This window comes from Rousettus aegyptiacus, unplaced genomic scaffold (genome assembly GCF_014176215.1).
Source record: "Rousettus aegyptiacus isolate mRouAeg1 unplaced genomic scaffold, mRouAeg1.p scaffold_m13_p_2, whole genome shotgun sequence".
Classification (NCBI taxonomy): domain Eukaryota; kingdom Metazoa; phylum Chordata; class Mammalia; order Chiroptera; family Pteropodidae; genus Rousettus; species Rousettus aegyptiacus.
In genome coordinates this window covers 1213956-1234938 of record NW_023416295.1, presented here as the reverse complement: position 1 = coordinate 1234938, position 20983 = coordinate 1213956, and the positions used below count along the sequence as shown (strand labels likewise).

The window sequence follows — 20983 nt, the reverse complement described above, 5'->3', positions numbered from 1 at the left end:
CCAGAGGAGCCTCCCGAGAGGGCTGGTTCCCCGGAGGTAAGTGACAAGGTGGTGGCCGGTGCCGTTCCCCGTCACACAGGAGCAGTGACAGCTCCCCCAGTGTGGATGCTGAAAGGGTTCGGGTTTCACGAAGCTGCTGTGTAACTGTGTACATCAGCGACTTCCCAGATGCTGTGCGTTTGGGGGAGTCCTCTCTTCAACGGGCAAGGTGGTCACCAAAATCACGTCTGATCGAGTAAGCAGCAGCGGCCTTAAACCAACGAGGTCAGGAGAGAGGTTTGGGGGGACCCGGAGGGGCCGGCACAGGCTGGTCTCCTTGCTTGGACAGCTGGCCCCTGGCCTTGCAGTCGCCAGAACCCAAAAGGCGCCCCAATCCTGCAGGCGAGGACCCCGTCTTGAAGTGAGTGAGCAGATGCCACGAGGGGCCACAGGACGGATGCAGGGTCTCCCCAGAGAGCGAAAGCGCCCTCAGCAGAACTGAGATGTGCCCGTGGAGTCTCGCCGTGCAGACACGTGCACGCGTGTGTGTGCAAACACACTCATGTCTGCAGACACCCCCACACGCGCGTGTTCACACCGATGGACACACCCCCCCGTGTCCGCAGACGTGTGCACCTCACACGCGCACGCCTGCACGCACGTGCGTTAGGGCACGCGGGGGGTCAGAGGAACGCCGCGGCCTCCGAGGGCCCTGGCTCCTGGGGGCTGGGCTGGGGGGGCTGCGCCCCGAACAGGACTCTCCTCCTCACCCTGCTGCCAAATCCTCACGGCTCGGAGGGACGCGAAGGAAGTGGGGTGCGTGGGGGGCCCTCCCGGCACCAGCACAGGAGGGGTGTGCGCCGTCGCCCCACGGAAGTCTGCTGGGAGCAACGCCAGAGACGCACGCCCTCGGGCCCCGATGCTGGCGGCCCGGCTCCCCGCTCCCCGCTCCCCGCTCCCGGCTGCTCCCGGCTCCCCGCTCCCGGCTCCCCGCTCCTGGCTGCTCCCGGCTCCCCGCTCCCGGGCTCCCCGCTCCCGGCTCCCCGCCCCCCGCCCCGGTCTCTGCCACTTTCCTATGGTCGGGTCCAGTGGGGACTCGGGACCTGGCACGGAGGGAGCACTGTGACCAAGGTCAGGAGCAGCCTCCGAGGAGCCGCACGAGGCCTGAGGAGGACTGCCGAGGCAGCCCCTGGAGCACCACGCCCCCGAGTGAAGGGACAGAGACACCCGGCCCTGCCAGCACCCCGGGCATGCCGCGGCCCCCCCACCGCGCCCCCATGGGTCTGGCATGCTCAGAAAGGGAGGCGAGGCTGGAAGGACAGCAGTCAGGCACGCGGGGCGGACAGGGCCCCGGGACACTCACCGGAAGGCCGCCAGGTACTCCGCGTCCCCCATCGGGGGGTCGAGGCCACCGGTGAAAGCCATGTTGACGTTGAAGCCCACGCCCGGCCCTGCGCCCACCTGTGTGGACGAGAGAGCATGTGTCACAGACTCGACTGACTGGGGGCCTGATGGAGGCCTGACCCGGCGGCCTGTGCTGGGCCCTTGCCGGCGAGTCTTGGGGCCCCAGGGGCCGACGGCAGAGCGCCCTCGTCCTCACGGAACGTGGGGCTCTGCCCGGCTGGCCTGGGGTGGCTGCGGGGCGGCCCGCAGCGCGCGGGGACCTGCAGCCGTGCCGGTGGCACGGGCTGGAGGCGACAACCAGGGGACGTCTGGCCGAGGCCGCCCGCCCCAGCCGTTTCCGGGGGTGCAGCCCAGCGGCGGGCGGACCCGTCCGCGGCGGAGCCCCTGCCTCTCTGCCGGGCACGCGCCCCGTGATCCCCGCGCCCGGCCGCAGGCCTCACCTCGTCAGGGGCGCCACTGCCCGGGAAGAAGTTGCCGTCGTCGTAGCGGTGCAGCGAGATGTAGAGGACGCTCGGGTCGCTGTAGAAGGCCTGCTGGGTCCCGTTGCCGTGGTGCACATCCTGACAGCAGGGAGGAGCCGTCACTGAGCACCGCCGGGCTGCCCGTCCCCAGGGAGGGCCGAGGGGCCGGGGCCACGGGGCTCTCTGCCGAGGAGGGCGGGGGTTCAGCCCTGCCTGGAGGCGGGGCGTCCCAGGCACAGCCCTGTCCTCGCTCACGGGCCCCGCGGGGCCGTGAGAAGTGGGGGGCCTCCTCCACGCCCCCAGCCCCGGCCGCTCATTTCCGAGCACACGTGAGGTGACGCTGGGGTATGCGGGGGACCACACCACGGGGCGGAGTGACAGGTGCACATGCGGAGAGAGCTGTGGCCCTGGTCCCCAACTACACCGACAGAGCGCTTCTGACTGCAAACCCACATGCTAAAGCATGAGGCGGGGGTGGCCGTGCTCGGCCGGGTGGGGGCCCGTGACGTCCCAGAGAGAACACTCTCCCCGGCCCTGCTCTACACGCGGCCCAGGCGAGAACGGACACCTCGAACAGCCTCGGACGGCCACCCATCTGCGGAGCTCGGGACTCCGAGCTCTGACCAGCCAGCCGTCAGGGGCTGTGCAGGGGCGAGGGGCGGCACCGCCTGGGGACCCGGGGCAGCGGGTCAGCCCGGCACACGCTGGGAGACCGTGCAGGGACGGGAGCGACAGCCACGCGAAGCTGCGCGTTCGCCCGCTCGGGTGCGGCGCCCGCGGTCGAGGCCGCGCCGTCTGTCCCCGGGCCTGCCCCCCAGCGAGGCTGGGCCGAGGGCCGTCTGCGCCTGCGGGCGCACGCTGGGCGCTTCAGGCACCGGGTATCGGCCGGTCCCCTGATCGAAGCTGCAAAACAGACTCGTGACAGGCGTGGCTTCGTCTTCCGCACCTTTGGGGCCGTTTCTAGAGCTGAGGTTCCCCACATGCAAATGCCCGTGGAGGCAGAAACGCGCCCTCCCCCGGCACACGCCCGCTCACCCAGTCCACGATGAGCATCTTGCTCACGCTCAGCCTCTGCTGCAGGAGCTTGGCGGCGATGGCCACGGAATTGAAGTAGCAGAAGCCCCTGGGGACGAGACCCGGGAGAATCGGAGAGAAACACGGCTTCAGACAGGGACCGGGGCACCGAGAGCCCACGGCCACGGCAGCAACGTGGTGAACGCACAGCTTCCCGCAGCAGTCTGGACGCTGACGGCACGCACGCACGCACATGTGTGCACACACGCACGCACACACGCACGCACACGCACACACGCACGCACGCAGCTTCCCGCGGAGCCCCGGCCGGGAAAGCCCTCCTCGCTCTGTGGCGACGTCCCGGCCGTCAGCCTCTCAGGAGAGGGTACGAGCCGCGGAACGCAGAAGTGACCTATTTCAATTGCTTCCCGCCCATCCTTCCCTGTTCTAAGACATAGGACAAAGACACAGAGTCACCCCCAGTGGCTAAATGGTAACTCTAGAATCTTATCCACAAGAAGGAGAAAAACAAAGTGATTCACAACAAAATAACAACCTCATCTGATTCGCCCCTGCCGGAGTTCCCCCAGGGCTGAGGCCTGGCTGTTTGGCTTCGGGCGGCGCCCCGCCCCCGGGATGTGCCCCCGCCCCCGGGATGTGCCCCCGCCCCTCACCACGCTGGCCACCGGGCCGACCACTCCAGACAGCCCACAATGTGGCTTCACACTAGAAAGTGCTTCAGAGAAATGCAACGCGTCTGCTCCGTGTGCTGGCTCACGGGGTGGTCGGATGGTTCCCGGGTGAGGCCGCGGACAGCCACCGCGTCCACACGCGGAGGTGCCGGGCACGCCTGCCCAGCCAGTCCTGAAACTCCGCTGCGATGGCCCCTCCAGCATGGAATGGAGTCGGGGGCCGGCTCCGGGGGGCCGGCTCCGGCCCTGCCGCCTGCGTCCTGCACTCCCCGCCTCGCTGTCGCCTGGCACACCGCGACCCGACCTGCGAGGCGCCACCTGCTGCGCCTGGCAGCCCTGGCGCCCGTCCTGCCTCCCCGGCCCGGGGCGCCCGCCGTGCTCGCCGGGGCGGCTCGCGAGGCCCGAGACGGCGCAGTGAGCTCGCCCAGGCTGCAAAGGCACTCGGCACACAGCCGCCAGGCCACGGATGCGTCCACGCGACCACGTCCCATGTGAGTCGCGCCTGTCGCAGGTTCTCCACAAACACAACGGACGGGACAATCCCGACACCACACACGCCGGGCGACCAGCTGCTCAGATGAGTGCAGTCAGGGCACCCAGGACCCCAAGCGGAGTCTGGGGAGCCGGCCACCTGGCCACGGCCCTGGGACGTCAGCCTCATCGGCAGCATAGGGCACAGGGCAAGCAGGCCACACCTGGAAGCAGCCCGCGGGTGTGGCCGAACGCCCCAGAACGCAGGCCGCAGGCGCTCGCCCTGGCGGTGTTTCAGGGTCCATTGCCGGGGCGCTGCGGCCGAGTCCGCAACCGGAAGCGCCCCGCCCCCCACGGCTGCAGACTCCCGCCCTTCCCCGCTCTTGTCGCGGCCACGCCGAGGGCGGCTCTGCACGGGGACGCAGAGACCGCAAGCAGGCCCAGCACACGCCACGCCACACCACGCCACGCCACGGCACGGCGCCCCCCCCCCGAGCGCCAGCCCAGCCCCCCGCCCCCGCGTGCACTCACATGGGCGTGCTCTCCTCCGCGTGATGTCCCGGCGGGCGGACCACGGCAAAGCCATTCTGCACAGGACGCCAGACAGTGGGGGAGATGGGAGGGAGAGATGGTTTCATGTCAGGGAGGGAACCAGCAGACTGGGCTGTTAGAGGGTTCGGGGCACACGCTCCACGCCGCGTCCCGGGGAACAGGCACGGCTGGCTGCCAGCACCCCGGATCTGCTGGGTCCCCTCTTTCAAAGCAGTCTACTGGCTGCCAGCGACGCAGGCGCGTGTGCCCCTGACTCTGTCTCCGGCGGCCCGCTGGCGAGGCGGGGTGCCTACGTGGAGCACAGGCGCCTGGAGGGGCAGGGACGAGGTACCCCGGACACCCTCGGGGCCAGACAGTCTCCCCAGGAGCAACCGGACGACTTGCCGGGGACCCTGGGTGCAGACCGAACAGAAAGGCGGACGCCCTGCCCCACTTTGGCCTTCACGTGAAGATCTGTCACCACTGCAGCTCAGGGCCCAGCGGAGTGGACAACGCAGAAAACGAGCCAGCCGCCCACGCCGGGGACTGTCCTGAGGCTGGAGGGGCCGCGGGCTGACACCCCACTGGAGCTGCCCGGCCCTCGACGCCTTACAGGACCCTCTGCAGAGTGCTCTGCAGCCACTGAGGGTCTCAGTGGACATCTCCTGGTATCACCGGCAAGAGCAAGCTGTCCAGCCAAGTTCTGCAGCAGCCCCGAGGGCCAGCTGAGCACCCACGACCGGGCCATGGGCAGCGGTGTGCGGCCTGCCACAGACAGCCGCCCGGGGGCAGAGCCCCACCCACACGGCGGCCCAGAAAGGCGCGAGCCCGCAGCGGGCTGGCCATGTCCGCGGGGAGGCGGCGGCCGTGCCCCCCCCCCCACCGCCCGCCTGTCCAAGGGGGTGCCGCGGGGGCCGACCCCTCCCCGCGTCCCCACTGACCTTCAGCTCCCCGGTGGCCACGCGGAACACCAGCTCCGCCACGCAGCCCACGGCCAGGCGGGCGGCCCCCGACGAGTGCACCTCGTTCCATATGGTGTCGCTGTCCACCTGCGGGAACAACGCCCCGAGTGAGGCCCCGGCCCCCGCACCCTGCGCTGGCGGCTTCCCGCCGGCCGCGCAGCGCCTTGCCTTAAGACACACCCTGAGGACCCTTAACAGCGACGCGGCCAAGGCAACGAGCCTGCGGTTCTGCCCCTGCCGGGGCGTCGTCTCCGCTGGCCAACAGAACCGCAGCTAAGCAAGGACGTCACGGTCACTCGTCAGTTCCGTCCTACAGCGACCGCAGGGACGGCAACGGTCAGCAAAGCAAAGCGCGGACGGAAGCGAGGTGCGTCCTCCCCAGCTACGGCTCTGCTCCGTGCTGCGCTTCTTCGGGAGCGCCAGGCGTTGGCAAGATACGGGACACAGGGCGGAGGCCTGGGGAGGGCCAAGGACGGCCGGGGTCCCTGGGGAGGGGCCGAGGAGACTCAGGGTCCCTGGGGAGGGGCCGAGGACACTCAGGATCCCTGGGAGGGGCGAGGACGGCCAGGGTCCCTGGGGAGGGGCCGAGGAGACTCAGGGTCCCTGGGAGGGGCGAGGACGGCCAGGGTCCCTGGGGAGGGGCCGAGGAGACTCAGGGTCCCTGGGAGGGGCGAGGACGGCCAGGGTCCCCGTGGCGCTCTGCGGCCAGCAGGGAAGCGTGTGGCGCAGGCGGCTGGAACGTCCCTCTCCGAGGGGCCAGTTTATCCCTTCTGTGGGGTTTACTCGGGAACGTCGAGCTTTTCTTAAGCCCCGGCGAGTGTGGGACGAGATGGCAGAGACGTGGCTGTGAGCGCATGGGGGGCCCGTCGTCTCGAGGGGGCCGGGGCGGATCTGAGGTTCAGGATGAAGCACGCGGCCCCTGGACGCCAGGTCAAGAGCCCAAGCTGCCGTCCCCAGGTGTGGGGACACCAGTGCCTCGGCCACACAGCCTGGGGACTTGAGGTGCCCTGCCTGGGGGCGCCGCAGCCCCGTGAGCTTCTGAGAAGCCGCAGAGCAGCTCCACGTTCCCCTCTAACAGCGCCTGCCGGCCCGTCTGCCCCCCACGGCCTCCCCCAGCACCGAACGCCTCGGGGCTCTGGAGGTGGGGCCCGGCCGGCTGCGCACAGGCGGGTGGTGCGGCCAGGTGCAGGAGCGTCTAGGTGCGCCCAGCTCCCGGCCCTGACGCTGACCCCCCCGCGGGGGGCCGGGGCTACTCGGAGACACTGAGGCGTGCGCGGGGTCGCGGGCCCTTCCCCGCGAGCGCTGTCCCCACGGCGGCCACGCTGCGCGGTGACCCCCCACTGTGCTCTAGTTCCCGGGTGTCGACACGCCCCGCTTTGCCGCTGGCCACTCTCCCCGCATCGGTGCCCGGCCCCCGAGGCCGGCTTCTGTTCCGAGCGCTGCTGGCTGCGCGGCCGTCCCCCACCTGCCCGTTCAGACGGAACCGTCCTGCACCACGTCCCTGAGCCGGACAATCATTAACGCGAAGGTGCCAGCGCTCACGCGAGAGCCGGAGGGGTCGCCGCCAGCTGCCCACGCCGTCCAGGGTGACGACGACCCAGGCGGCCCAGCCCGAGGCTGCACCCGAGGACCGAAGGCAGTTTGGGCAAAACCACTGAGATTACTTCTCCTCTGAACACGACGATTTGGGTTTTGGGGCCAAACGGCCAGTGCGGGGAGGGGAGATGAGCCAGGACCCCACGCACTCCGCAGGGCTCTGGCTCTGCCCTCCTCCTGCCCTCCCAGGGCCCCGGGACGTCCTGCCCGAGCAATGGACAGACCCCCGGCCCCACTGTGGAGTCCCCAGAGAGCCCAATGAGACCTTGTCCTGCTTGAGGGCCTGAGCCCCTCAGCCTGGCCACCAGCGCCCCATGGCCCGGCCTGGGACGGTCCGGTCGGCGTCCCAAGCTCTGGAATTGAGAGGCCCCAGTCGGGGAGCACAGCTGGGCCGGCAGCGCCATGGGGGGCGGCTGCCCTGCCTGGGGCCACGAGGCCGTGTGACTGCTGCCCGGGGCAGGACGGAGGGAAGAGCCGCTGGCCCACACGGAGCGGGAGCTGGGGACCTGGACGGTCTGGAGTGCCCGGGCTGGGCGGGGGGCTCTTCAGGAGCCGTGGTGCAGGCGCCATGCCCAGGCGCCCACAGGTGTGCCGGTCACCTCGTCCTGTCAGGCAGCCCCCTGCCCGCCAGGGGCACGAAGCTGCGCCTTCTGCCGGTTTGAGGCGGCGAAGCGACGTGAAACCTCTGACGCAGCGGGGGAAGGGCGAGCTGCCCTCCGGGACGACCGCTCGACTCCGGGAGGAGCGCGCAGCCCGCCCCCACCACGTCACCCCACGGGCGGGTCCCCACGCCTCGGCTCCTGGGGCGCTCTGCTCCCTGGAGACCCCCGGGGCTGGGCGGCCCAGGGCGTCCCCGCTCCCTGCCGGGGGCTGGGGGAGACGAGGCGAACAGGACGGCAGCCTCCGCAGACACCGCGCCAGCCCCCTCCGCCCCGGCCGAGGGCACGCTGCGCCCGGACGTGAGGCGAGCGTGGTCAGCCTCCAGGCGCGGGCGCGGAGTGCGGCGAGGGGGCCACCTGGCTGGAGGCCGCAGGCCCGAGCTCCCACTCAGCTCCCATTTGCAAATCATAAGTCCCGCCTTGCATGGCACAGGCTGCAGGGCACTGCGAATCCAAAGCTTTTCAAGTCCGGCCAAAAATGCGCCCAGAATCAAGGGACTGCAGCCTACGTCCAGCACGGAGTGGAACAGCTCCAGGAAGGCCCGGCGGGAGGGCAGCGAGCGCCGCCGGTGCCCTTCCTGACGGGATAATGTTCAAAGTGGTGGATTTTTTGAAAGACTCAGGAAGAACACAATTTCGTTTCATTTCCATAACAGAACCCAGACCTCAGGCTTCAGCCTGTGATCTGTAATTACACGCACACCACGCCATGGGGCAGCTCCGGCCGCGGCGGCTCTGTCGTCCACGCGTTCGGGCCAGAGCCCAGCATGGCTGCTGTGTTTCTGGGGCCACGGGACCCGCACAGCCGGCAGGCTGGCGGGGAGGAGGCCCGGCCTCACCACCAAGCTGCAGCTGCCTGGGGCCCCCGATGCACAGAGCGCAGCTTGGGCCGGGGAGACCTGGCCTTTGCCGCGCCCCGGCCAGGCGGACCGTGGTCCCCCGCCCGGGTCAGGCTGGGGTTGGGGAAGGCCGCGTGCAGGACACTAGCCCGCTAGGCGCCTGCCTGGCCAGATCTGCTCAAAAGCACCGTCGCGTTGTGAGCGGTGACCGTGACCGGCAGCTGCCGGCTGCACGGGGCGGGGCGAGGCCAGGCTCCCGCACACGGAACCCCGCCCGCACACGGAGCCCCGCCCACACACACACACACACACACGGAGCCCCGCCCAGAAGTCGGGCCGGTCGGCACGCACCCCGCCCCGTGGTGACCCCGTCCCCCAGCACCAGCCGCAGGGACCAGACGACCCTCCCGGGAACGTGTCCGAGTCCTGCCACCAGCCGCTCACGGGCCCCTGTGCCTGGAAGCCACACGTGTGAGCGGCCGGCCGCCCCGCCCGGGCCCCGTCTGCGGAAAACACCTGGCGGCGATCACTCTCCACGGAGAGCCGGGGGGGGGGGGGGGGGCGGAATTTCTGCGGCTGCCGGGGCCCGGGAACAAACAGGACGGCACGTGCGCAGCAGAGGAGCACTTACCCCAACACCGCCACAGGGCAGCCGGACGAAGACGGACGTCAGCGAGCCTGCGGGGACGGGGAGTGAGGTCAGGGGCCAAGGCCGCAGGCAGCCCCAGGAGTGCCGCGGGCCCCCCGGCAGTGCTCTGGCACTGTGGAGTACGCACGAGACGCCCCCCGTGTGGCCCGAGGCAGGGGCCCTCGTGGGCTGCGGGCGCTGGGCCTGTGGGGCGCAGCCCTGCCAAGAGGGGGCATTCAACATGGCGACAGCCTCTCCTCACGGGGCGGGGGAGGCGAGGCACCTACGGGGCTTCGGCTTCCGGCCCGAGCTCAGGCACTTTGCGTGGGAGCCCCGGGCTTCTGCGGGCTGCGTCCGGCGCAAACCTCACGGCCGGCCCCGATGCCAAGCTCGGAGGCTCCTGCAGCCCAGCCCTTCCCAACTCCCAGCAGGGCAGAGGCCGGGTCGACGCCTGGGGGGCCTTGAGAAGCAGGGACCTTTCTGGAATGTGGAAAACGCATCTGAAGTCCACTGGGACGGCTGTGAAGTGGCCGTCTGGGAAGGCCGCCTGGTCCAGGATGCAGAGGCGCCGGCCCCTGCCCCAGTGCTCAGGCCTGTCCCCCGGGGGTGAGGACGGGGCCGCGGGGTACCTAGGAGAATCTTACTGTCCAGTTTCTGCCTGTTGAGGGGGTTTGTGCCGTAGAGCAGGGCATGCGCCTCCGAGTGCACAGTCCGCAGCTCCTCCAGGGTGGCCTTGCGTCCGCGGATGCACTGTGGGGAGACAACGCGACAGGCGGCTCGCATCTGCCCGCGCGCGGCTCTGTGGAAGGACGGTGAGCCGCGTGCGAGAGCAGAGTCACCGGTCACTGCGAGGCAGGTGGCAAACGCGCCCACGCGGCGCCGAGAAAGCCTGGGGCGCTTCGCAGGGCTCACGCTTCCCTCGTGACTTAGAAAGGTGTTCGAGGCGGAAAGCCCGGCCTCCGAGGCGTCAGCCCTCGCGGTCACGCCGGCGAGCAGGGCGGGGGGCCTGCTCCGCTCGGCGTTCTCGGGGGCTGGGCCCGCGTCCCCCCAGGGGGCCGAGCGGCAGGAAGCAGAGACGTCCCCTGTGCTGAGACGCCCCGAGTGGCCCTCGACTGCTGTCTACCGGTCCGTCTGTGTTTTCCTTTGGTTTACAAATTCCTCAAATCAAAACTCCCGAGTTTCCCGCTTTCCACAGAAAAAACTACATGAAAACGACTCTTCTTTTGCTGAAAATTACTCTGCTGCGCTCGTTCACCCTTGTGACGGGGAGTGGGGGGAGGAAAGGCCTACACGGTGACGGAAGTGACCAGCCGCACGGGGCTTTCTGGGGGGGGCGGCACGCAGAGTCCAGGGGACACGTCCGGCAGCTGCTGGGGCAGCGCGGCGCCCCCGGGGCCCGACGGCGGCGGGGGGGGGGGGGCAGAGGCGCGGGCCGGCTGGCGCAGGGGGCCCTGGCCCGGGGGAGAGACCCGCAGCTCCCCAACCTCTGCCGCGGGGCCGGCCTCCCCCACCCCGCCCCGGGCTGAAGCAGAGGGTCGGGGACCTTCCGGGTTTTCACCACCTCGCCCCCCCCTGCTGTTTGCTGGTCTGGCTGAGAAACTAGGGCAGAGCCCCCCCCCCCCCCCGGGACCCTCCTAGGGGCGAACGGAAGGGGGCAGGAAGGTCACGGGGACTTCAGATGCCCCGCAGCTCTCTGGGTGGTCCAGCAGGCGGGAGGCGGGTGGGCAGGGCGAGCTCGGCGAGCTCCTCCCCGCCAGTCTGCCGGGGCGATGCTGCCCCCCAGTGGCGCAGCTCCTGCCCATCCCCGAGCTGGCTGGGCTCCCGCCAGCCTGCGGTGGCCTCCCCAGGGGACCCTTCGGACAGGAGTCTGGACCCAGCCTTTGGGCCCTTTCCCTTCCGAAGATCACAATCACTGTGACACGGGTCAAGGTGGGGCCGTGGAGCAGGCTTGCGGTGCTGGAGGGCCCCGTGTCTGGAGGGGAGGGAGGGCTCGCAGGTGGGGTCTGGGCACAGACCCTGCCCCGGCCCCGGCAGGCCCGGCCGTGACAGACGGTTGGGCAGTTTTCGTCGAGAAGAGGGTGCGCACTTTCTGGGGTCCTTCCACAGAGCAGCTCGTGCCACCCTGGGTCCTGCCCCTGGTTTTGTGGGATTCTAGGTGTGGGGGGGGACACCGCAGGTCCCACCTGGTGGGCACCTGGGGCCCAGCGACCGGGGTCCTGGGGCATGTGGGACAGGGGTGCTGGAGGGCTGGGCTTAGGACAGGGGCAAGCCCCGGCCTTTTTGGAAATCGGCACCGGGCACCCTCCAGAAGGCCGGCCGTGCACCCGCAGGTGCTGTCCTGGTCCTGGCACGGCTCACGCCCCACCCCCGCCCAGCGGTCCCACACTCCCGGGGGCCGCGCAGGCCACGCAGCCCGCCGTACCTCGCACTTGCCGCGCAGGCCGGTCTCCTGCAGCCGCGACCAGATGCTCTGGATCCTGCCGGCGTGCTCCGGGTGGCTGTTGGTGTTCCCGCAGGCGCACTGGTGCTTCAGCATGAGCGTGTCGTACACCAGGCCTGCGGCGGCAGAGGCGGCAGCGTCAGCCGGCGGCGGCCCACGCGCCACCCAAAGCGGCTGGCTCCCGGCAGACGCCACACCCTGAGGGGCCGGGCGGGCGCCACGCCCACCTGCAGGGCGGATCCTGAGCACGAAGCCCAGGACCTCGACCGGGGACAAGGACGCGGCGTGAGGCGAGGCCGAGAAGGGGACCGGGACGTGCGCGTCTGCTCCCCGCCTGCCCGGCGGGCCGAGCTGCCTGCACCCCGGGCAGGAGGGTGGGGCGCAGCAGGAGGGGGAATGACAAGCAGGCCCGCCCCAGACCCGGCTCTCCCAGACCCGGCTCTCCCGGACCCGGCTCTCTCGGGTTGTGAGCTAGGTGGCATTGACGTCACAGGGGACTCTGCCGACTTCTAGAAACACGAGCTTTTGGTCCACAAATCCAAGTCACCTGTCAGGATCGACTGAGGCTGAGACGAGGCTCAGGCCCCGCCCCCAGGAAGTGGCCGGGACGTGAGCGTGCGCGCACCGCGGGCACACGCAGACAGCGCGCGTGAGGGGACGTGGGGCCTGGCGGGAGCAGGGCCCACACGCCATGCTCAGCCCCGAGGTTTGCGGGCTGCACTCCGGACCAGCTGAGAGCTGGCCCTCAGGGAGCCTTGGCCATGAGAAGGTCACCTGCAGGGAGGGGACCCGGCCAGCCTCAGAACCAGCCTGAGCTCTGCTGCGGAGGGCAAGGGTGACCCCGAGGCCAGAGTGGGGTGTCGCGGGGAGGACGGTGCCGTGAAGGTGGGTGTACTCGGCCTGTCTGGAGACGAGGCTGGAGGAGGGGGAAGGGCGGGCCCCGGGGGGCACCTGCGAGGAGGGGGCCCCACTGTCACCTGCGGTCCCCTCGCATGCCTGGCCTCCCAGGGCCCTCACCACGGGCAGGCGGCTGGGTGCAGGCCCTCGGCAGCCCGGTCTCTGCCGAGCAGCCTCTGCCTCCCGGAGCTCGGGGCGGAGGGAGGTGGCGGCACCGAGGGAGGAGCACGGCCAGCGTCACACGGAGCCAGGGCCGGGCCACAGGGGCCCCAGTAGCTGCTGCCACCGCCCGCTCAGCGCCCTGTGCGCCAGGCTAAGGGGGGTCCGCCCTGGGTCGGAGGGACTCCTGGGGCTGCAGTGGGGCCGCGCGGGCCGGGGGAGGGCGCAGGGCACCGCCGGGCCACAGGCGGCAGGGCAGGAGCACGCGTACAGGACCCGGACGCAGACACGCACGAGCGTCACGCCGAGGCGAGCGGGCCGGAGGCCGTGGAGACGTGCACACTGTGAGCGTGCATGCGTGTATTCACACGTGCGCACACGGAGCACGGGCACGGGCGTGCCCAAACGACAGGTCGGGCAGCGAGCATAACCACCGCGGCCAAACCACCCAACGAGCATCGTGACAGGACACTTTGCTGAAGTGCCCCTCGGGGGGACCCAGGGCCAGCGCTTCTTCCAGGGGGACTGGAGCAGAGCGGCCGAGCTGGGGGGGCAGCTTGGGGAACGCACACAGGACACCGGCCCGCGCGGACTTGGGAGGACGGCCACCGTGGAGCGGGCGCGCGAGCAGCACGTGGGCACGGCGGGGTCCGGCCCCGGGGGAGGCAGCGATGCCCGTCTGCCCGCCTTGCTACGCGCAGAACAGCGCGGCGAGGCTCGCCCCGCACCAGGGCCTGGCCCCCGGGGGGCGCGGCGAGGCTCGCCCCGAACCAGGGCCTGGCCCCCGGGGAGCGCGGCGAGGCTCGCCCCGAACCAGGGCCTGGCCCCCGGGGAGCGCGGCGAGGGACGAGCAGCGACTTGCCGGCGGCTCCGCCCCGTGTGCTCGTCCAGGACGCGCACGCTGTTCCGCTCCCTCTCACAGACCAACTCCAAGGCGAACTAAGAAAGCGCAACAGAGGGGACCTCCCGACCCCCGCGGCGGGCGCGGCTCGCGTGGACGCCGCGGCTCCGCGTGCCTGTGGAGAGGGCTGCCTGCCAACGCGCCGCCAGCCGGTGCCGTTCTCTGGTTTCCTTTCTGAAGAGCAACGATTTCGGGGTAACTACTACTGAAATTTTTCCCTGAACGCGACCGATACCCATCTCAGACCTGACAAAGAGCTTAAGCGCGTTCGGACACGACGCAGGGAGAAGAGACGCCTGGTGAGGACCGTGGAGGGGGAGGAAGGCCCTCCGCGTGTAACTCCCTCTCGACGCCGCTGAAGAGGGGCATCGGGCGAGAGCAGCACACGGCGGTCCCCGGGTCGGGTGCGGCTGGGCAGGGCGCTGTCCACCGAGCCCCCCACGGGAGCCCCCACGGAGCCCAGGCCTCAGGCCCTGCGGGCGCCTGGCTCCCCACCCCGTTCTCTTCCTGACTCTGGTGTGGGGCCCATCGGGCCGAAAGTGAGACTCCTGCCGGCAGCTGCCACCCCGGCTCTCGCGGGGGAGGCGGGCGGCACCAGACGGCACAGTCGGAATCGTAACCACTGGCAACAGCGGAGGGAGAACAAGCCAGCGTCCAGGGCCGGCAGAGCAGTGCCCCTCAGGGCATGCGACCGTGCAGGGCGCAGGGCACACCAGCGGGGTACCTGGGCCCCACGATCCAGGCCCTGGACGCAGGCTCAGCTCAAGAAGGGGACGGATGAGGAAGGACAGGCTCACTACCGCTGCCAGCCACAAGGCGACCCCACCTGGTGCCAGGCCGAGGTGCAGGTGGGCCGAAGCGAACCGCCAGCCCTGGGAGCAGCCTGTCCCCAATCCCAGCCGGCCTGACCTTCGGCCTCTGGACGGGGCAGAGGCCCAGATGAGCAGCCCTACACCTCACCGAACCCGGGGGCCCCGCCTGCCCCCCCTGCCCCCCGTTACCTGTGGTGAACCGCGGTTTGGCAGGGGGCTCCTGCACGGACATGGGGAAGGTGGCGGACGCCGGGGACGACTGTGCCCGGGACAGAGGCCGGTGGCCGCCGAAGGACACGGGGATGCCGGCGGCCTCCATGGACGCCTGGAAGTTCCTCAGCTGGTGGATGCGCTGCTGTTCCAGGAGGAGCGCTTGCTGGGGAGACAGGCGGCGCTGCTTCAGGGGGCCCCGCACCCCCACTCCCCGCACGCGGCTCGCCCCGCCCACCTGCCCGCCCGGGTGTCGCACACAGCGCGGGAGCACACCGGGCCGCTGGCCCCGGATGGCCACCAGAGGCCCCAGGAGCCCCAGCCCGCAGGCGGCCCGCCTGGGGGAGTCGGCTGTCGCCTCGGTTTCGACCGAGAGTCCCTGGTCCGCGTGCCAGACACACGGGAGAAAAGCTCGTCACACAGTGTCGATGCGGGTGCTTCGCTCGCCCCGTCCTGGCCCCTCGCGCCCCGGGTGCTCACTCGGGACAGGAAGGGCTGGTGACTCAGAGATGACGGGTGCCATTCAGATTCCAGACGCCCAGGGCTCAGCCTGTGAGGCGGTGGGGACCCGGATGCAGCCCCCAGGGCCCCGCTGCGGCCACCTTCCCGCGAAACCCACCACGGTTGGAAGGAAGGAATTAAGCACACACTTTCATGACAAAGCGTCTTTCCTGCAAACTACTCTGCTGTGTGACGAGCTGGCTTCCCTCGGCGTGGACGGCACAGGACCCAAACGGGACACGCGGCCGGAAGGACCGGAGGCCTGCGATACGGCGGGCCGGCCCAGCCTTGCGCTGCCGCCACAGGGGCAGAGCGACCTCTGCCTGGCTCCATCCCAGGGAGGCGGAGACAGCGCTGGAGGGTGCGCAGGAGGCCCAAGGCCACCGCGTCCCCACGGGGTCAGCAGCCGCCGTCCTCCCTGCCCTCTGGCCAGCCCCCTCCCCAGGCGGCTGGCGCACCCCAGACTCCAAGGGGCTCGTGGCCAGCTCCACGGCCACCAAGAGCCAACCAGCTCCTCTCCCTGGTACGTGGGGCTTACGAAACGAGAAACCGTCTCACGTTTAGGTCTGCAAATCGCTACATGCCACCTAGGCCTCCCGATGAGGAGTTTGGCTTATTATTTTCAGAATACAGAAAACAAGCGTTTCTAATAACAGTTCCGGCTTGGAGTGCAAGGCTGTTCTTCCTGAGTAAATGCTGATCGCTTAATCAGCTACACGGCACTTGCCCCAAACGGTTTCTCGAGTCCTTTCCAATCGCACTGGCTGTAACGGGAGACGTGTCTCCGTCACGACGCCCAGGCCCTGCCCCCGACGCGGGGACGAAGCGCGCCGTGCCTGCTCGGGGCCCCGCGGGGCAGACACGCTTCCTCCGGTCGGAACCGCTCGCTCTAAGCTCTTCGTGGCGGTGGGCTAGGGCCTGGGGTGCTGACGTGGGGGCCAGAGAAGTCGGAGCCAGGCCCCCTCGGGGTGAGAACCAGGAAAGCCTCACGCCCGCTGCCTGCAGCCCCCGCTCCGCTGTGAGGGAGTCCGGGGGAAGGGGGCACTGACACCCAGAGAAATGGGAGACTGAACCCCGGGTCAGGGCCTTCCTGAGTGCTGCTGGGATGTGGGGCAGTGGGCCATGGGCCGGGCTGTGTGTGCCGAGGGGCGCCCCGGGTGGTGAGGGGGAGGGGACGGGACAGGGCCCCCAGCGCCAAGGCCGCTCCCCGCGGGGCTCGGCTCTCACGCCAGGTACTGGGGGCCAGCAGCCTCCGTCGTGGCACGTGGGCCTCTGCCACAGGGCCTCTGGCTCGCTGGCCAGCCGTCCTCCTGCTCGGGGGACCTGCCAGCTTCACCTCCTGCTGCGCTGATAAGTCACTCGGCAGATTCACGCGTCAGCCTCCCGTGGGCTTGGTCACTGCGTCCGTGCCCAGGAAGCCTGCTGGCCCTGGTACCCGGGTCACACCACTTTTCTGGAACTGCAGGGCTGCTCACCGCTGCCTCGCTGGCCCCAGAAGGTCCCGCCTACTTTTCTGAGCAGTTAACGAGGTGACTTCCCTGCCCCCACCCCCAGGGACTGCGCCGGATGCTACCGACGGCTGGGCTTGCCCGACTATAGTCCACGGAGCGTGTGAGTGGGCCCCGGGCTGCAGCGGGTGCACAGACGCCCAGGGTGGACAAGCGGCCAGCATCTCCTGGTACAGCTCAGGTAAGAGACAGGAACCAGGTGGCCTCCGCGCCAGCCAGGGGAGCGGGAGGCCCTGGGCAGGCGGCAGTGGAAGGAGCGGCCCTCAGTTTCCCCTGACCGCCAGCCAGAGGGCACTGCCCTTGGGGGCCCCGGGACGCTGCCCCGCTGGTCACCTGTCTGAAGAGCAGCTCCTGCTCGCTGGGCGGGCGCTGGCCCGGCTCCGCCTCCCGCGCCGGCCCCGCCTCCTCGCCGTCGCTCTCCGCCGGCTCCTGCTTCACCTGCACGGCCAGCGCGTGCTCGTCCCCGCGGCCCGCGCGCCGGCCCAGGCTCGGCTCGTCCAGGAGGGCCTGGTGCTCGCGCAGCTCCTCTTCCGTCTCCTCGGGGTGGCTCTCGGGCTGCCGCGCCGGCTCGCTCGGCTTCGGGATGATCTGCGGGGCGGGGGCGGGGCGGCTGTGACGCGGGGCGGCGGGCTTGGCGTCGCTGCCCCGCATCTCGGATATGCATCTCGGGCATGCGGTGGGCGACTCTCAGGTGCGTCCTGGGCGGAGCCAAGGCCAGCAGGCACCAGGCGCGGGCGCGAACGGCGCGCACCGCACTCCGCGGGTGCCCGCGCCGTCCTCCCCGCTCCGGGCAGGAACGGGCCGCGTCCCACACGCGTGTATTGTTCGCACTTTGTGTGCCCGGCAAAAGAACAGCGATGCGGTCACAGGTGTCCACCCCACCCCCGTCTGCGCCCAGCTATGAAGCCAGGACCGACGCGTCCCCCGCTTTACGTGCAGCCGCTGGGAACCCCCCACCCCAGTCCCGGATGTGTCTGTTCTGACCCCTGATCTGGGTCCCTCCCGGTGGAAACCCCACCCCGTGCAGGCCCGAGGAATAGTGCTGATGCCTGCGTCCGCTCCTTCCCGCCCTCTCCACCAGTCCACGCCCCGGACCGCCCTCCACGCCCGCCGGGGCTGAGATCTCAGCACCCTGGACAGAGCCCCGCTCTGCCCACAGGGTGAAGGACGGGAGGCCGGGGGCTTAGAAGGCTCCTAATACCACGAACCCCGCCCCAGAGGCTGTTTGCCCAAAGGGGGCGGCAGAGCCCTGCCTGTGCCCCAGAGAAACCCCAAGGCTCGGACGGCTCGGATGGGGGTGGGGCTCAGCCAGCCGGGGCCAGGCACAATGCAGGTGGGGCTGGGGGCGGTGCAGGCCCCTGGTGGCCCTGAGCGGAAGCCCCTGGCATTCCGGCTGGGCAAGGAGGGCAGGTGGGGCCCAGCTCAGAGAGGCTGAAGTCCAAGCATCTGGAGGACCCATGAGCCGTCCCTGGAGAAGGACAGGCCGCGGCTGGAAGGACCTCGCAGACAGAGAGCTGAAGCCTCGGACGCAGAGGTTTATGCGAGGCTCACGGAGCCAGCATGCGGAGGCCAGGGAGGGAGCCACAGACAGAGGACAGACAGAGGGCAGGCCAGGGACCAGGAGAGCCAGCGTCTCAACGGGAAAGGAGGACGAGGCCAGGGGGCTGCCACCCTCGGAGGGGTGACCGAGGGGGCTGGGCACCTGCAGGCTGCAGCCAGCCCTGGGACATGCATGAGGCATGCCACACCGAGCTCGGAGGCACCCGTCCACAGGGCCCACGGGGACAGCCGTGCACAAGTGTCTGCACCAGCCAGGTGGGAACAGGTGTGGGAGAGGCAGGGGCGCTGTGCCGCCCACCTAGGGGGACCCCGCAGGGAGGGACCTGGAGGCCCCTCCAGCAGGCCCGGCTCCTAAGCGGCCAGTGTGTCTGCGGACAGCGCCCAGGTCCCCACGCCGCCACTGCAGGCCAGGGGAGAAGTGCCCGAGGGGCAGAGGGCCCGGCTGGCGTCCTCCGGAGCTTCCCTAAGGCACCGGGGGTGACGAAACGGAGAATGTCGCAGAGGAGAACGGAGAGTGGCCGTGGGAAAGCGCTCGCCAGACAGGACTTCCAACCGCCACTCGACTATGGAAGAATCTTAGTTGTCTCAGAAGAAACCTCAGGGCCGTTCATCTAGGCACTGGGACAGGGGACAGGGACAGGCACAGGCGGAGGCCGCCCTCCCCCGTGCTGACCCACGTAAGGGCCAGCTGCGGCTCCACGACCCAGGCCTGCAAACGCGTGCGCAGGCACCTGCCATTGCCCCGGCGACCCCGGGAACCAGCCTGGGACGCCCACCGATACACCTGGCCTGTCTCCTCTGCCGGAGACGTCGCGCTTCCTCAGTCGTCTGGGAATGTCCCCCATGGCCTTTCCCGACCCGACTCAGGCCCGGCTACAGGTCAGACGTTGTGTCTGGGTGACCTGTCCGAGGCTAAGACGTCTGAGTTACTGTCAAGTGCCTCACACAGGGATGAGGGTCCTCGCCTCCGGGGTCCGGGGAACGTACTGCTGGGTGCTGGGGTGCCGTCGGGGACCCCAGGGCCGTGCGTGCGCCACCTGTGGGCCGCGTTCTGCTCCCTCCCGTGCTGGACTGGGCGGTCAGGGCCACGCGGCCACCTCACAGGAGGTGGTCCACATCCCGTGGCATGCTCTCCCCGCCAGGTTGCCCCACTCCTGGGGAGCTCCTGGAGGTCGCGCCCTGGTTCTGGTGGGCCTGGCCGGGTGGGCAGGGCTGTCGTCCTCGGAGTGGGTGGGGGAGCCCGCGGACCTCGGGGAAGGAGGGACGGCTGGCAGGTGGCAAGGCCGGGGCAGCTGTGCCCGGAGGAGCATGGCATCGGGACAAGGAAGCGTCCATGTCCTCAGAAAACGAGGCCGTCTGAGCAGAGGCCTCCAGGGGAGTCGGACCTTCTCTCCGGGGCTCTGTGACAGAGCCCAGCCACCTGGCAGCAGGTTCCCGGAGGCCCAGGACGTGCCACCACCACGGTCCCGGAGCTCTGGGCAGGGACACCCAAACTGGAGCCCGCTCCTGGAAGCTCACTTCACACCCCGGGGCAGAGAGGCCCCGCGTGCAGCCTTGGGACAGAGCAGACCTCGGAGGGGCTTCGCCGGGGCAGTGATGTGGAGCGGGCCAGGGGTCTCGGCCGGGCAGTGACGCAGGTGCTTGTGCAGCTGTCCTCCTGGGGCCAAGTGGCCCGGAGGCGGCACCGCGGCAGGAGGGCGGCAGGAGCCGGCGGCGAGCAGGCGAGGGCACGCGCTGCCCTCCAGGGGCCTCTGGGTGGCGGGGCTCCTCTTCTACCCATCAGCGGGAACACACGCAGCTCCGTATCTGGGATGGCGTGTCTCCTAGGAGACTAGGCCCCAGGCCAGAACCAAACTGGCCAACGGTGACAGGCTCCTGGGAGCTCCCCAAGAGTGCAGCTGCAGGAGGAGGGGCAGCCTGGCGGGGGGAGAGCCCAGGCTGCTGCCGCGCCGGCCATGAGGCCACACGGGTCGAAGGGAGACGCGTCCGCCTCCACGGAACAGCGCCCGGCCCAGCACTACCGGGCCGAGCCTCTGCACACGGCTCGCAGGCCCCAGACAGACCGCCGTCGCCGGCAAAGCCCCCTCCCCCGCTGCTGAGGGGCCTTCGCACGTCCTCCGGCAGGACACCACCACTTCTGCGTCCACGCATGCTGCCCACCTCACGCAGCCCATGCCTGCGGCCAGGCCCAAATGCTCCGACGACTCAGGGCACCCGATCACCTTGGGGCTCAGGGCCCCACCCCCCTCTGAAGGCGCGCATCCTCCAGACAGTTTCTTCGCCCGGTGACCGTTCACTAACCACCGCTGCGTGCAGGGCGGGGGGCACGTGTGCTGAGGCCAGCACACGGCTTGAGGGCAGCGGCGATCACTCGGACCACGGGCCAGAGGGGCGCAGAGAGCCAGCTCCGGGTCCGTTTTCTGCCTCACAGGTTTTCTTGGCTCAGTGGGGTGAACTGTCTGTCGCCTGTGGACCTGGGGAAACTGCAGTGGCCACGTCGGGCGGCTGGGACAGGCTGACCCCTCCCAAGGGGTGACGCCTCTGAAGCCGCTGCACGCCGAGGCTGGGCTGAGTGAAGGGCAGGCCACGCGGGAAAGGCTGCCACCCCGTGCCACAGGTGCGTGTGGCACTGTGGGCACGCTGCCAGGAGCCAGGCGCGAGCACCGTCAGGTCACGAGCAGGAACAGCCTCCTCGGAGACGGAGGCCGGACACCCCGAGACCGGGAGAGCAATGTGTGACATCCCGAGACCGGGAGAGC

The 20983-nt window shown here is 70.3% G+C and overlaps 1 protein-coding gene across 9 annotated transcripts in view; it reads right to left on the bottom strand.

Moving 5' to 3' along the window:
- HDAC4 (histone deacetylase 4) overlaps positions 1–20983 on the bottom strand; it is a 173485-nt gene that overhangs the window by 13127 nt on the left and 139375 nt on the right. For all 9 annotated transcript variants that reach the window (XM_036236448.1, XM_036236450.1, XM_036236447.1 and 6 more), the window contains 10 exons: positions 16998–17252; positions 14635–14821; positions 11659–11792; positions 9881–9986; positions 9240–9286; positions 5494–5601; positions 4553–4608; positions 2880–2967; positions 1824–1943; positions 1343–1440 (listed from right to left, as the gene is read on the bottom strand). In XM_036236448.1, coding sequence (XP_036092341.1) covers positions 1343–1440; positions 1824–1943; positions 2880–2967; positions 4553–4608; positions 5494–5601; positions 9240–9286; positions 9881–9986; positions 11659–11792; positions 14635–14821; positions 16998–17252 — 1199 coding nt within the window. The remainder of the gene's footprint in view (positions 1–1342; positions 1441–1823; positions 1944–2879; positions 2968–4552; positions 4609–5493; positions 5602–9239; positions 9287–9880; positions 9987–11658; positions 11793–14634; positions 14822–16997; positions 17253–20983) is intronic.